Raw genomic sequence first — 13,919 nt, forward strand, 5'->3', positions numbered from 1 at the left:
GCGGCCCGTTCCGACGGAAGGCTCCGATGAAATGTCGCAACGGGACCCTAGCGCAGATGTGAACGAAGCCTTAGAAGGAGGCAATGGCTTATCACCTGGAACACGTACATGAGAATTCTTTATATATTTCCCAGAATTAATTGCAACATGAGACAAAATAGGATCTAAGGAAAAGATTAAGGGAGGAATTGCTGGACTATTTTTTTTTTTATAATTTTTTTTATTAATTTTGTATATTTAGTTTTCCTTAAAAGGGGTTTCAGCAAAAACAATTTTACTTTTTGTTTTATGAAAAGCTATACAATTTTCCAATATACTTTTTGTATCAATTCCTCCTAATTTTCAAGATCCCTGCTTGCAATCATTCAATAGGAACATTATTGTTTACTCCAAGAGGTTAAAAATGTGTCCAGGTGATTTGACGGACACACAGGTCGACGGCTTGTTACCAGACAGAGCTCTAATAACTGTTCAGTCCTGCACCTGTGTGTTCATCACATGAGAATAAATAAAGCTCCCGTTTAATGACTGCAAGCCGAGATCTTGAAAACTATGAAGAATTGATACAGATTGTTTATTAGAAATATGTATATCTTTTCTTTGTATGACCAGGAGGGAATAATTCAAATGAGTTGTCTGGTTTCTGAGAGGAGATTTAGGCCTTATTCCCCCTTGCGTTAGAGCTCCGTCGGCAATTCCATCAGATTTGACTAAAGAATAGCAATGCCTTCAGAACTATTATTGCCGTCAAAATGACGAACCCCCAAGGGTTCAACTGGATACTTCAGGCGCCGTTGAGATTCATTGCGCGAAGGATCCGGCACATCGTCAGATGTGAACAGAGCCTTAAAGAGGTGTTCATGTTTTATGTCTGCTAAAAGACTTTATTGCTTTTGCTAGCTAGAGTAGCTGTAAGGCCGGATTCACACGAGCGTGTGCGTTTTGCGCATGCAAAAAAACGTGGTGTTTTGCCCGCGCAAAAGCTCCTCAAAAGCTCCGTGTGTCATAAGCATATGATGCGTGGCTGCGTGATTTTCGCGCAGCCGCCATCATTATGACACTGTTTTTTCGTTTGTAAACAGAAAAGCACGCGGTTTTCATTCATAGTTTTGACTACTGTAGCGTGATGCACGCGCGGCACACGGAAGTGCGTCCGTGTGCCGTGCGCGGTTTTCACGCACCCATTGACTTCAATGGGTGCGTGATGCGCGAAAAACAGGCAAATATAGGACATGTCGTGAGTTTTACGCAGCGGACATACGCTGCGTGAAAATCACTGACAGTCTGAACGGCCCCATTGACTAACAGGTCCGTGCGACGCGCGTGAAAATCACACGCGTCACACGGACGTATTATACGTTCGTCTGAATAAGCCCTAAGGCTGCTCTCTTACACAACAGTTGTGGTGCATTTGCTGCCCATGTTCTTTCTTTGCTGGGATCAGATCAAAAATGAGTGTAAATGTACCAGTAACTGCTGTGTGGAACACTACCAAAACCAAATGTCATACTGTATTTTTATCAGCATGCTATATATATATATATATATATGTGTGTATATATATATATATATATATATATAAAATCAAGAGTCTTCTCTCCCCTCGCTATCATGATTAAATGGGTTGTATTGGTTTATAGAGTGTCTTATTAAGCAATAGGCCTCTTAAAACAGAACCTTCAGGATACCTAGGGCAGCAACATAGAGCTGTGAATATATAGTTTATTATATTTATGCACCTTTTTTTATTGTAAAAAGTTTGTTAAATGCTGGCTGAACTCACTAAATGAGCATGTGTGTGTGCCCTTCCCACCCTCAGGCACCAGTTGATGCATGATCATACAGCGAAAGCTGTCAATTAGCCTTTGGGCAGGGGAAGTCCTACAGAAAAACTATAAACTATATACCCCCCATGCTCAACTTTAGCTCTATCCTTTGTACTCCTCAGAAAGAAAAGCATAGGGTAGCCCAGGGGCGTAGCTGGGGGGGAGGGGCACAACTAGTAGGAAAGGTAGGGGGGGCGCCGATGCTTTGGTTGGGTATCTGTTTCTAGAGGGAGACCCTGACATCCCTATCCATATATGAACAGTGACTTCAGGGGCTCCTCTTGGAGCAGAATCCCCAGACAGAGCAATGCCTACACTCTGGCTGGGGATTCCGCTCCTGGAGAAGCACCTTATGTAACTATCCATATATGGACAGTGACATCAGGGGCTCCTTCAGGAGCGGAATCACCGGCCAGAGCGTTGCTGACGCTCAGGCCGAGGATTCCGCTCCTAGAGTTAGACCCTGACGTCACTTTCCATATATGGACAGTGACTTCAGGAGCTCCTCCTGGAGCAAAATCCCCGGCCAGAGCATTGGCGACGTTCTGGCTGGGGATTCCACTAATAGAGGGAGCCCTAATGGCGGTATCTATGGGGAGGGGGGAAGGGTGTAGCTCTTTTTACAGGGGGATGTGTGTGTGGCACTATCTACATGGTGGGGCATTGTGGCACTATCTACAAGGGGGGGGATGTGTGGCAATATACAAGGGGGGGCTGTGTGGCACTATCTACAAGGGGGGGGGCTGTGTGGCACTATCTACAAGGAGGGCTGTGTGGCTTTATCTGCAAGGGGTGGCTGTGGCAGTATCTACACGGTCTACAAGAGAGGGTGTGGCACTACTGGGGGTGGTGTTTAGTACTAACTACACGGGGCGTGTGTGGCATTATCTACAAGAGGAGGCTGTTCATTAAGTCACCATATAGTCTCACTGGCCTCAGTTATAAAAATCTGTTTTAGTCAGATACTGACCTCTTTAATTTATTTTCTTTTAATTTATTGCTATGTTAACTACCTTATATAACTATATTGCTTGTATAATGTACAAATGGTTTTATGCCCGAGATACATAGAAAAAATGTGAAAACAAATTACTCCTCATTGATCGGTAGAGAAAGCAAACATGGCGAGGAGGAAGGCGATGGGCGATGTCGGGAAAGAAATGGGGGGGGGGGGGGTGGTCACGCCAAACGGAATCTTTTCCCCAGGTGCTGGAGAACCTAGCTACGCCTCTGGGCTAGCCTGACGGTTCTGTTTTAAAAGACCTATTTCTAATATGACGGTATGTAAACCTAAACAACCCATTTAATTACGATAGTGAGGGGACAGAAGACTCACACATCCGCTTTATATTGTGTGCCATATTAAGAAACAAATATGTTCTACTTTTTCTAGGTTTTGAACCAGAGACGTATTGGGAGCGAATGCACCTGTTACAGGAAGTGATTGCATATCGGTAATAATACTTTTTACTTGTACGTGTTTTTCATTTTTTTTCTTTTACCTTCTCACTACAATGTTCTATTACATTTTCTTATCCTATAGATTTGGCTTTATTCAAGATAAATATTCAGCATCTGCATTCAATTTCCCATCCGAGAATAAACCACAGTATATCCATGTGACAGGTAAATTAAGACATAATACTACATTTGCTTTATACTTTAACCCCTTCCCGCCACAGCCCTTTTTCAGATTTTCATTTTAGTTTTTTCCTCCCCACCTTCCAAAAGCCATAACGTCTTTATTTTTCCGTCGCTATAGTACTATGAGGGCTTGATTTTTGCGGGACAAGTTGTAGGTTTTCGTAGCACCATTTTTGCCATATAATGTACTAGGAAACAGGAAAAAAATTATATGTGAGGTAGAAAATGAAAAAAAAAACAGCGATTCCTCCATGGTTTTTTGCGCGCCGTTTTTACGGAATTCACTGTGCAACACGTTATCTTTATTCTGTGGGTCAATACGATTACGGCGATACCAAATATATATAGTTTTTTCTATATTTTACTACTTTTACAAGTAAAAACCTAAGTGTAAAAAAGAAAATTTATTTTGTGCCGCCAAATTCCGAGAGCCATAACTTTTTTATTTTTCCGTCGATTAAGTGGTATGAGGGCTTATTTTTTGCGGGATAAGCTGTAGTTTTTAATAATATCATTTTGGTGTACATGCGATGGTTTGATCACTTTTTATTTAATTTTTTTGTGGGAGATGAGGTGACCAAAAAATAGAGATATTGGCGTTTAGAATTTTTTATTTTTACGGCATTCACCGTGCGGGTTAAATAATGATATATTGTAATAGTTCAGACTTTTATGGACGCTGCGATACCAATTATGTTTATTTATTTATTTTTTTACTATGCTCTAGGGCGAAAATGGGAAAAAAAAACTTTATTCAACTCATTTTTACTTTTTCATTTTAGTCCCCCTAGGGGACTTCAACCAGCGATCGTTAGATCGCTTGCACGATATACTGCAATACTAATGTATTGCAGTATATTGTGATTCTGACAGGTATCTATTAATCCCTGCCGGAGGCAGGGCTTAATAGGCGCAGAAAGATGGCGGACATGGGGGCCTTCATTAGGCCCCCAGGCAGCCATAGCAACCATTACCCCTCCCCACGATTGCATTGCGGGGGGCGTGATGAGCTGTTAGAGGAGATCGCCCCCCTCTTTCCAACGATTTAAATGCTGCGGTCGCTATTGACGGCCGCATTTAACGCGTTAAACGAGCGGGATCGCGCTCGAGCGTGATGCCGCTCGTTACTCTGAAGTGTCGGCTGTAACAAACAGCCGACACCCGCATCGTATGGAGCGGGTTCACTCCGTGAGCCCGTTCCATACTTCCCCGACTTTGGTGTATGGATACGTCAAATGTCGGGAAGGGGTTAATTTATGCCCCGTTTACATCACGTTATTTCCCAACGTTTAGCGGGTACACATACACGCTAAAAGTGTTCATAGGGTAACAGCCAGCCATAAGGAGTGTCCCCTTTGGCCTCCATCTGCCCGATATATGTCAGCTTACCTAAAAAAATAATTTAAAAAAATATGGAATAGCGTAGTAGACTATGCCATTCCATACAACAGTGTCCAGTAAATAAAGTATACGTTAAACGTATGCTTTCTTTTACACTGAGATCCTATGGGTGACGGATACCACGTCTGAAATCATATATATGGACGTTATCACTGGAGCTTCCCCAGGCGGAAATCCACATTTCCAACTTCTCTATGCTACCTGCTAGATGGAGGCGGTGTCTCAGGAGAGAGGGGAAAGGAGTGGGCCGCTTTTGGAATTCCTTAAGTGCAGTACATATAGAGCTGCACCGCGCTTTACTGTCATTCAGTGCATATCTCAACTTGCCCATGCCGCTGTCTATAAGCTAGGATAGTGGGGACCGTGGGCAGTGCACAGTGTTATTACATGATTCACCATCAGGGCTATCGAGCACCCAGGTTCTGAGGAAGGGCAAGGTTTGAGATCTGAGCGCGTTTGCATCTCTACTGATGTACTGATTCATTCATTCATACTATCTGGTAAACACCAGGGAAAGCAATACGGACACAGATCAAAGCCTGCTCCTTGTCCCACGGCAGCTAGGACCCTCCAGACCCATTGTGTGCACACTAAGGCAAAGTCCTTGGGAAATGTTATGGTTAGTGCAGAATGAAATCTGTACTTTGTCTCCACTATTATGTTGGCTTTGATGTGCGGGGCTCACCTTCCTGTCCCCTCACAGTCCGGCAGCTGGGAGAAAGGAGGGGCAGTGTTGCTATAGAGAGAGGGAGGGGGCTGCATGGGTGACATATCCCACTGTATCACTTTACTTTGGGATACGTTGCAGACTTCCGACGCAAGTTTACGTCCTCCCGACATATACCTCCGCAAGTGTAAATCTAACATGTGAACAGAGCCTTACTTATCCACTACTCAGTTTTTGTTTTAACAGGTTAATTTTCATTTTTACCCCTCCAAGGTACTGTGTTTTTACAACTACCATATTCTAAGCGTAAATATACTTCTGGCCAACAAAGACGGAGGAGAAATTCTACAAGCTCCTCAACACAAAGCCTGTTTGGTGAAGATAGAATAGGATATAACTGGGCCTATAATACCATGCTCACTAAAACCTGGCGCTCTAATGGCACAGGAGACGAGCGATTTGCTGACCGCTTGCTAAAGGACTTTACAGACTTTTGTGCCAACCGTGATAATAGACTTGCAGCCTTTTGGGCCAGCTGCCTGGAGAAGATGAATATGAGTGAACCCTGAATGTCTTTGCTTTGCTGTACCTGATATTTTCTTTATTTTTGATGTATAGGATGTGTGATTTGGGTGATGACTTACATAAGGTACTAGTTTTATTGCAGCTTTGCACCCGGACCCCCACTGATCATATACTGATGACCTATCCGGTAGATAGGTCATCAGTATGAAAAACGGTCCCGTGCCCAGACAACCCCTTTAAAGTCTGCGACAATCTAAAGTGTATGAGGGCTTAACAACTGTCCCCTGATGTTGGTTGGAAGTCAACAAGCCTGATCCTTTGTTCTTCCGGGGTATATACCGCTCTCCCCGTTTAAATAAACTTGGCTGAGTGTGCATGTTTATGGTCGGAAGACATAGTTGACGGCCAGCAGCCATCTTATGTGTACGGCCAGTTTAAAACAAAAATAAATCATCTTCGCTGCAATGAAACAAGTTTTTTGTAACTAATCTCCTAATAAAAGATCACTACTTTACCCTCTGTGAGGACTACCTATCTGCTCTGACAGTTCACATGCAACCTAGTGCTGACCGGTGTCGTGCAGTCATAAGTCAGCCTGTTCCCCTATGGGGAATGGTTGCCCCTCGCTAGTGCTCAACAACTTCTGTCAGTGATGCCCAGCATAAAGTGGGTTGTATAGCTTCTTTTTTTTTTTTTCTTGACTAAGGCCCCATGCACACGACAGCAAAAAACCTCCGTTTTTGCCGACCGCAATTGCGGTCCGCAAAAACGGAGCCATTCACTTTCATTGAACACTGACACCTTTCCGTAGCACTACGGGAGGGTGTCAGTGCCGTGGAAATGTTCCGGGAATTATGGAACATGTCCGTTCTTTCGCATTTTGCGGGCCGTGCTCCCATACTTTGTATGGGAGCACGGCCCGAAAATGCGGCTGTCAGTCAGCGGCCGGCCGTGCCCGCAATCGCGGGCCGTGATTGCGGGCACGGTCGTGTGCATGGGGCCTAAGGCCCCATGCACACGGAACGTATTTTTCATCAGTAAATACGGACCCATTCATTTCTATTGGCCACGGACACCTTTCAGTATTTTTACTGATGGGTGTCCGGGCTGAAAAAATGATAGAACTTGTCCTATTCTTGTCAGTAATTACGGCAAGGACTCTCCCATAGAAGTCTATGGGAGCTTCCGTAAATACGGATGGTATACGGATGTGCATCCGTATACCGTCCGTATTTATGTAACTGTTGTTATGCAACATGATGATGACCTAATTTGCATCCTCCCTCTTTTTTCACAGACCTGTATATACTGATGAAATACGGATGCCTACTGATCCGTATTTACTGACAGTATTTCTGGATAGATGAAAATACTGTCGTGTGCATGAGGCCTTAGGCCCCATGCACACGACCGTATTTTTTCCCACCCGTAAATACTGGCTGTAAATATGGGTCCTTTGTCACACGTTTTTAACCCGTATTTACGGACCCGTAAAAAACGGGGGGCTGGAAATGATGTCACAATCATGTCCAAACCCCTTAAAAGAGTCACATGATTGCTCAGACGCCATTTTCTCTGCTTCTCTTTATTCAAAAATGTAAGTCGCCTAGCAACGCTCCCATAATTACGGGTACACACACGTAGCCACCCGTAATTACGGGATCCCCATAGACTTCTATGGGCCTGCCCGTGCCGTAATTACGGCCTGAAATAGGACATGTTCTATATTTTTCAACGGCCCGGGCACCTTCCCTTACGCAAACGGGAAGGTACCCGTGGCCAATAGAAGACTATGGGCCCACAATTACGGGCGTTTTTACGGTTGTGTGCATGGCGCCTTGTACTGTAGTATAAATCATTGGGGGGGGGGGGATAATAGTTTCCGATCGCAACCAAATATATTGCAGCTTTCATTTTTCAAATGGCTTTAGAGAAATTAGTTGGAATCTGGTCGCTATGGGCAACCAATCCCCCTTTTCTTTGCACTAGTTTTGATTGATCTTCGCCAATATTCTTTATGTTGATTTGTACTGGAGTGCATCATGTGAAAGTATTGTACTGCGCGAATGTAGGGTAACTTCTATCCCGTCAAGGTCGCACAGGGTCGTATGATGTGTGTTTTCTTCTTCCCAATCATCCTGTATTGTTGCATGGCCGAAGTTAAGGTGTAGCTGGGATAACGTGTGCCAAAACCACCACTGTACATAATGTGACTTCACCTCTTCTTCAGGGTGAGCTAGCAAAAAGTTGGATTTCGTGAAAATAAAATTATATTACAATCAATTACTGTTTGTTTGTTTTTACTTAATTTAAAGCAAGCTTCGCTATAGGAAGCGACAACTTTCAATGCCCTGTCTGCAGAAAGGAATGGTGTGTACGTTCCCGACCCCAAGTCTCCTCCAGTGCGATTAGCCGCCCCTCCCGCGCTTCCTCCACTCTCCACCTCTTTGCTGTGCATTGCAGTAATTGTAATGCGCATGCTCGTAGTATAGGCTATAAATAGTTCATGACGTCAGCTAGAAATAGCCACGAAAGTCACGCCCTCTGACCACGCCTCTCCATAGTGCGTCCCGGCTGCAGCGCCGCAAGTAGCAGAATCGGGTGCAACGCGACGAGGCTGAGGGAAAGCAGAACCCGTTACTTATACCGGCACCTCGAGCAGATCTGCCCAGGGACAGCATGGCGGACCGGGAGCAGTTGCTCCAGAGAGCCCGTTTGGCAGAGCAGGCGGAAAGATATGAAGATATGGCAGCAGCTATGAGATCGGTGAGTGTGCATATGAAGAAGGGGCACGGAATGGAGGGTGTGGGCACACTATCTTGCCCTCTGCAGGTTTCCCTACGCGAGGGCTTCTGAAGCCATGTAATAACTGCGGATAGACAAGCATCTTAAATCTGCGCCCGATATTTTACTTTAGTCCCATTTATTCCTATCAGAGCTGCCAATATGGTGTAATTGTAAAATTAACAGTCCATTCATGAATCACCCGAACTGGATCTTGGCTGATCGCTGAATATCAGGTCATATCAATACAGTGTATGGCAGAGCTGGGCAAATAAAACACCAGTAACGTAATAAATATTTACAGATGGACATAGATTCTGACTGCATAAGTATTAAGTGCCCAGTTGTAGGGTGGCGTTGGTATGGCACTGGTGGGCACTTGGTGTATATCTGTAAGATTATCGGATGACGTTGGAATATGAGTGTCAGGCTCTGGGGGCTGCTGTATGTATAATTGTGAGATGACTAGCGTGTATGCCAGTGCCTAGGGCATATATGTCTGGCTGCGTCTGCCCATTGCTTCATATTTGCATGTCTATCTCGTCTGGGTGGATTGTGTGATTATCTGGAATCTAGAGCTAGGTGTTTTATTTTCTTTTTTTTCTTTTTACTCTTTGTTACTTTTACCCATGTGTTTAACAACTAGTCCTAACTTGACCTTGCCTGGATGGTGGTCTAGTGTCCTCCGCTAACATTCAATGATTGATATTGACTCTACCTGATGAGCTGAACATTTCATCCTTCTATGCAGGTTACAGAACTTAACGAACCATTGTCTAACGAGGACCGGAACTTGCTGTCCGTCGCCTACAAGAACGTAGTTGGCGCCCGAAGATCTTCATGGCGAGTAATCAGCAGCATTGAGCAGAAGACGCTGGCTGACGGTAATGAGAAGAAGCTAGAGAAGGTGAAAGCTTACAGAGAGAAGATAGAAGCTGAGCTGGAAGGCGTATGTAGCGAAGTGCTGGCCCTGCTTGACAAGTTCCTCGTCAAGAATTGCAATGACTTCCAGTATGAAAGCAAAGTTTTCTACCTGAAAATGAAGGGGGATTACTACCGGTACCTGTCAGAAGTGGGTTCTGGGGACCGGAAGCGAAGCGTGACAGAAGCGTCTGAAGCGGCTTACAAGGAGGCCTTTGAGATTAGCAAGGAACACATGCAGCCAACTCACCCTATTCGCCTGGGTTTGGCCCTAAATTTCTCTGTCTTCTATTATGAGATACAGGGTAACCCTGAGCAGGCCTGCCTCCTTGCCAAACAGGCCTTTGATGATGCTATCGCTGAGCTGGACACGCTAAATGAGGATTCCTACAAGGACTCCACTCTCATCATGCAGCTCCTTCGTGACAACCTGACCCTGTGGACAAGTGATCAACAAGATGAAGAGACCGGAGAAGGCAATAATTAAAGAGGGTTTTGCGTCTTGCTACAGCCCATTACTTACCCGCTCCCCTCCACCACATGCCACCCCACACCGCTTCCCATGACATGTCCCTGTGCTTATCATAGCCGTATCATTGGCACAACTGCTCATATTGCTACGTGCCCGGGGAGACGGGTTACCGTGGCGTCCTCTTGGGCATTGCTGGATTGCGTTGGTGCATCAGCCGTTTCTCGGGCTGCCCTCGCGTAGATCAGGGGATTAGGTAAGCTGCAGTTGCAGAGAGGCGCCCGCGCTCTCCTTGCCGATAGGGCACATACGGGCTGGAACGATGCAAAGAGGTCCCGTTTTATTTAGTAAAGAAACTGGTTTTAGTTTCCATTTGTGCAGCATTCCCTGTGCATGTAAAGGACTACCCACTTTCTTTCCACAGAGGCACCTCACAGATTAGACTGTGATTGGCTGCAGATAAAGTGGAGGATGGGGGTCCACCTGTTTTTGTTAGCGAACAGTAGATTTTTATTTCTTGTTTAAATGTGAGCTTTGTGAAGTTTCTATTTGCCCTTTTAACTTATGTCGTGATAACTTTGCACCTCCTATGAGTTTGAATGCCCTGAAAGTACCTGTGGTTTTATTTTATTTTGGTTTTCTTTTCTAATCATTCTAATTATTATGGTAAAATTTCAAGGGTGTCCTTTTTTTGGTTGTAAGCCGTGTGGGCCAGTCCTTCTCAGGACTGACTGCATCTGCACAGTGTGTATTAGCCTGTTATGATGGATGCCAATAAAATGCCAGAAACCCAATATAAATGTTTTGGAATTCTGTGGATGAAATAAATGCTGCTTTGAGGATATTATGACTGTTTAAGCTTCTTGTTTCTTTGTTGAAATAGACTTGAGCATTTCCTGTTCCTTATCTTCTAGGTGTGAGCCGCATGGCAATAAGCCCTGGTTTCCATTGCAGGCAAGATGGAAGAATCCGAGATGTCTGTAACTTCCATTTTATTCATCTGACACTGGTACACAGGGTCTAAAAGTGATGCCTGCAAATTTACTACAGAGGTTACCATTCCCAATTCAATAATTTTTTCCATTTGTGGAAAAATTGTGGTGATTAGGGTTAAAAGGGTTTTCCCATGAGACATTTATGACATATCCACAGGATAAGTCATAAATGTCCGATAGATGCGGGTCCCACCTCTGGATTCCGACCATGAATTAGGAAACATAACTGCCATTCGCTACTATGGGACATACGAAAAATGTGTAGCTCGCATGCTACGCTGCTTCTGTAACTGCCATTCACTATTATGGGACTTACGGAAACCGCGTAGCTCAGCGAGTTACTCTGTTTTCGTAACTTCCGACCATATAACCATGAAGTGGCCGGGAGACCGCAAGTGCAGAAAAAGGTAGGATGGGGTTTAGGGGGCCCCGTTCTAGAGATAGATGTGGGTCCCACCTCTGGAACCCGCATCTATCTGACATTTGACATATCGTGTGGATATTGAGCCAAAAATAGGAAATTTTTGAAGCAGCTCAAGTCCCGAGTTCCTGGTGCGGTGCACGCTGTCAAGCTTACTGCTTTGTTGGAATATCCTGTGGATATGTCCTAAACGTCACTCACAGGAAAACCCCTTTAAGTTGTCTTTCCCCGAGAATGCAACTTCACCCTACAACATTGTGCAGTTCCCCGTGTGCATATGTTAGAGTACCATTAGTGTCTATGAAGACCAAACACATTTTATTATTATTCTGTAATTTATGCATATTATATGTGCAACATTAATCATTCCCACTATGACCGTAGGGGAAGCCGGTGTAGGACCAGCCTCTGCCTTGTGGTTATCGGTTTAACACATTGGCTTGTTTTTTGTTTTTCTTCATAAGCCAATATTTGGTCCTATACATGTTTTTAAGTGATTTTGTATTTTTTAATATTGATTCACAGTGGTCAGTACAGTTCTATTCAGCTGAAATGGATAGTTTGGTTAAATAATAACTTATAAAAGCTTGTTGACTTCCAACCCATCTCTTAAACCCAAACCCCCCCCCCCCCCCCCAAAAAAAAAAAGCCTGGACGTATTCTGCGTGGCGCACAGAAGTACAGTATTGCGGAGCGGTTCCTGAATGCGACCTGAATTATTCTTACTGTAATGGGTGAAACGGGGAAGGTCTATTGCAGTTTCCACAGCAACAGTAAGATTTATAGAAGCTTCTGTTTCCATGGTAACAGGACTAGAGTAAGTTTTGCTTCTGAATGCTTTTTGCTCAGTATAAGGTGGTGTTAGGTGTTTCTGATGGCCATACAACACACACGTTCTCCATTCTAGATCTTAATGGCTGGCCTATGTTTTACAGCGTTCAGGTCTTGGAGCATTGTAATGTGCTTCAACAACGACCATACATTTCCAATCAGACTCCTTATCAATGCTCTCCTAGAAATGAGATGTTGCCTTGGGGATAGAATGATGTCACATTTTTCCATGGTAACGCAATGCCGTGATCATCTTCGATAAAGTGCAGCATTTGTTTTTGTGGTTTTTTTTTTTTTTTTTTTTTTTTTAAGGTCTCATATAGGAAAGAGAAATTTGGGGAAATGTTAAATGAACATAATTTTGCTTAAAGACCTATCTATTGCTTTTTATCTTGGGTTTTGCATAATAATCCTATTTATGTTGCTTTCTTAGTTTATTTTTCAAGTCCATGAATTTTGCTACATTCTGTTTAGACAGTTGAGTTTTCTATGTGTTTTTATAGTTTCACCTGAGCGTATTTGTCAACATGAATAATATGGCTCAGCAATGCGGTTGTGTTTACCAATCATATAGCAACCGTATATAATCCGTATTGCATTCATAATATACAGGTAGGCTAACTCCTAGGGAGGAGCAGAAAAAAGGAGACCTTTTGAAATACGGATGCATTGTAGTCTTAATACTAGGCTCCAATGGATATTTTAGAACCGTAAAATGGATAAAAGTAGTAGCGCAGGCTGAGTATTTCAAGTAAGTGTATGTGACGAACGTTTACTCTGCTTTAGGAACATAATATGAATGAAAAATAGGCTAGTGTGAAAGTAATCTTAGTCAAAAAAAAATCTAGAGCGAGTAACTGCTAGGTTGTGTTCAGTTCTGGTGTAGTATTTTTATTACAAAAATCATGAAATGTTTGCTGGATACACGTCCTTTCTGGACTACTCATGGTTTTAGCTTAAAGTTGTGTGCACTATGCAAACACAGATATTCTTATCCATTTTCTTAAGTGGCCGAAAAAAAAAAAAAAAGAATTCACCAAAACTGCAGTTTGAGGCTTTAAAGGGGTTTTTCTGGGCAAATGCCACTTGTGGCTTGTTTTATGTTAGCTAGTGTTACTTACATAGAGAGGGTCGATCCGGGTCTCAGATGTGCCAGTCCACTTGGTTTTACTAACAGTCACGTCATAACACCAGCTCCACTTCTTCATTGGTAGTAAGTTGTATCCTCTGCCGTAGTAGCGTCTAAACGCCCTCAGTGGTCAGCGCGTCATCCAGACATGAGATTGGAATCCATCTCCCTGCTTACAGTCCTCTTCCTGTTGCTGACATTAGAAAAGAGGAGTAGAGGGAGGGGTGTAGGCAGCATGATGGAGAGGGAGGGTTTTGGGCTTCCTTGTGACTTACATGACCTGCCTGTTTCATTGGCCTCATAAAG

General features: G+C 43.8%; 2 protein-coding genes across 11 annotated transcripts in view; both read left to right on the top strand.

The window, feature by feature from the left end:
* DEPDC5 (DEP domain containing 5, GATOR1 subcomplex subunit) overlaps window positions 1–6,956 on the top strand; it is a 67,848-nt gene extending 60,892 nt beyond the window's left edge. For all 10 annotated transcript variants that reach the window (XM_075831686.1, XM_075831648.1, XM_075831661.1 and 7 more), the window contains 3 exons: window positions 3,220–3,280; window positions 3,370–3,452; window positions 5,812–6,956. In XM_075831686.1, coding sequence (XP_075687801.1) covers window positions 3,220–3,280; window positions 3,370–3,452; window positions 5,812–6,107 — 440 coding nt within the window. In that variant the 3' untranslated portion in view covers window positions 6,108–6,956. The remainder of the gene's footprint in view (window positions 1–3,219; window positions 3,281–3,369; window positions 3,453–5,811) is intronic.
* A 1,642-nt stretch (window positions 6,957–8,598) lies between these two features.
* On the top strand, window positions 8,599–11,084 carry YWHAH (tyrosine 3-monooxygenase/tryptophan 5-monooxygenase activation protein eta). Its single transcript, XM_075831700.1, has 2 exons — window positions 8,599–8,829; window positions 9,599–11,084. The coding sequence occupies exons 1-2, from the start codon at window positions 8,743–8,745 to the stop codon at window positions 10,253–10,255; spliced, it is 744 nt and encodes a 247-aa protein (XP_075687815.1). The 5' UTR covers window positions 8,599–8,742; the 3' UTR covers window positions 10,256–11,084.
* The last annotated feature ends 2,835 nt before the right edge of the window (window positions 11,085–13,919 follow it).

The sequence above is a fragment of the Rhinoderma darwinii genome, chromosome 1 (assembly GCF_050947455.1).
Source record: "Rhinoderma darwinii isolate aRhiDar2 chromosome 1, aRhiDar2.hap1, whole genome shotgun sequence".
NCBI lineage: Eukaryota > Metazoa > Chordata > Amphibia > Anura > Rhinodermatidae > Rhinoderma > Rhinoderma darwinii.

Coding starts and splice junctions, on each gene's coding strand:
- YWHAH (XM_075831700.1), top strand. CDS start 8,743: ATGGCGGACCGGGAGCAGTTGCTCCAGAGAGCCCGTTTGGCAGAGCAG. Junction 8,830..9,598: donor TGGCAGCAGCTATGAGATCG/GTGAGTGTGCAT, acceptor CCTTCTATGCAG/GTTACAGAACTTAACGAACC.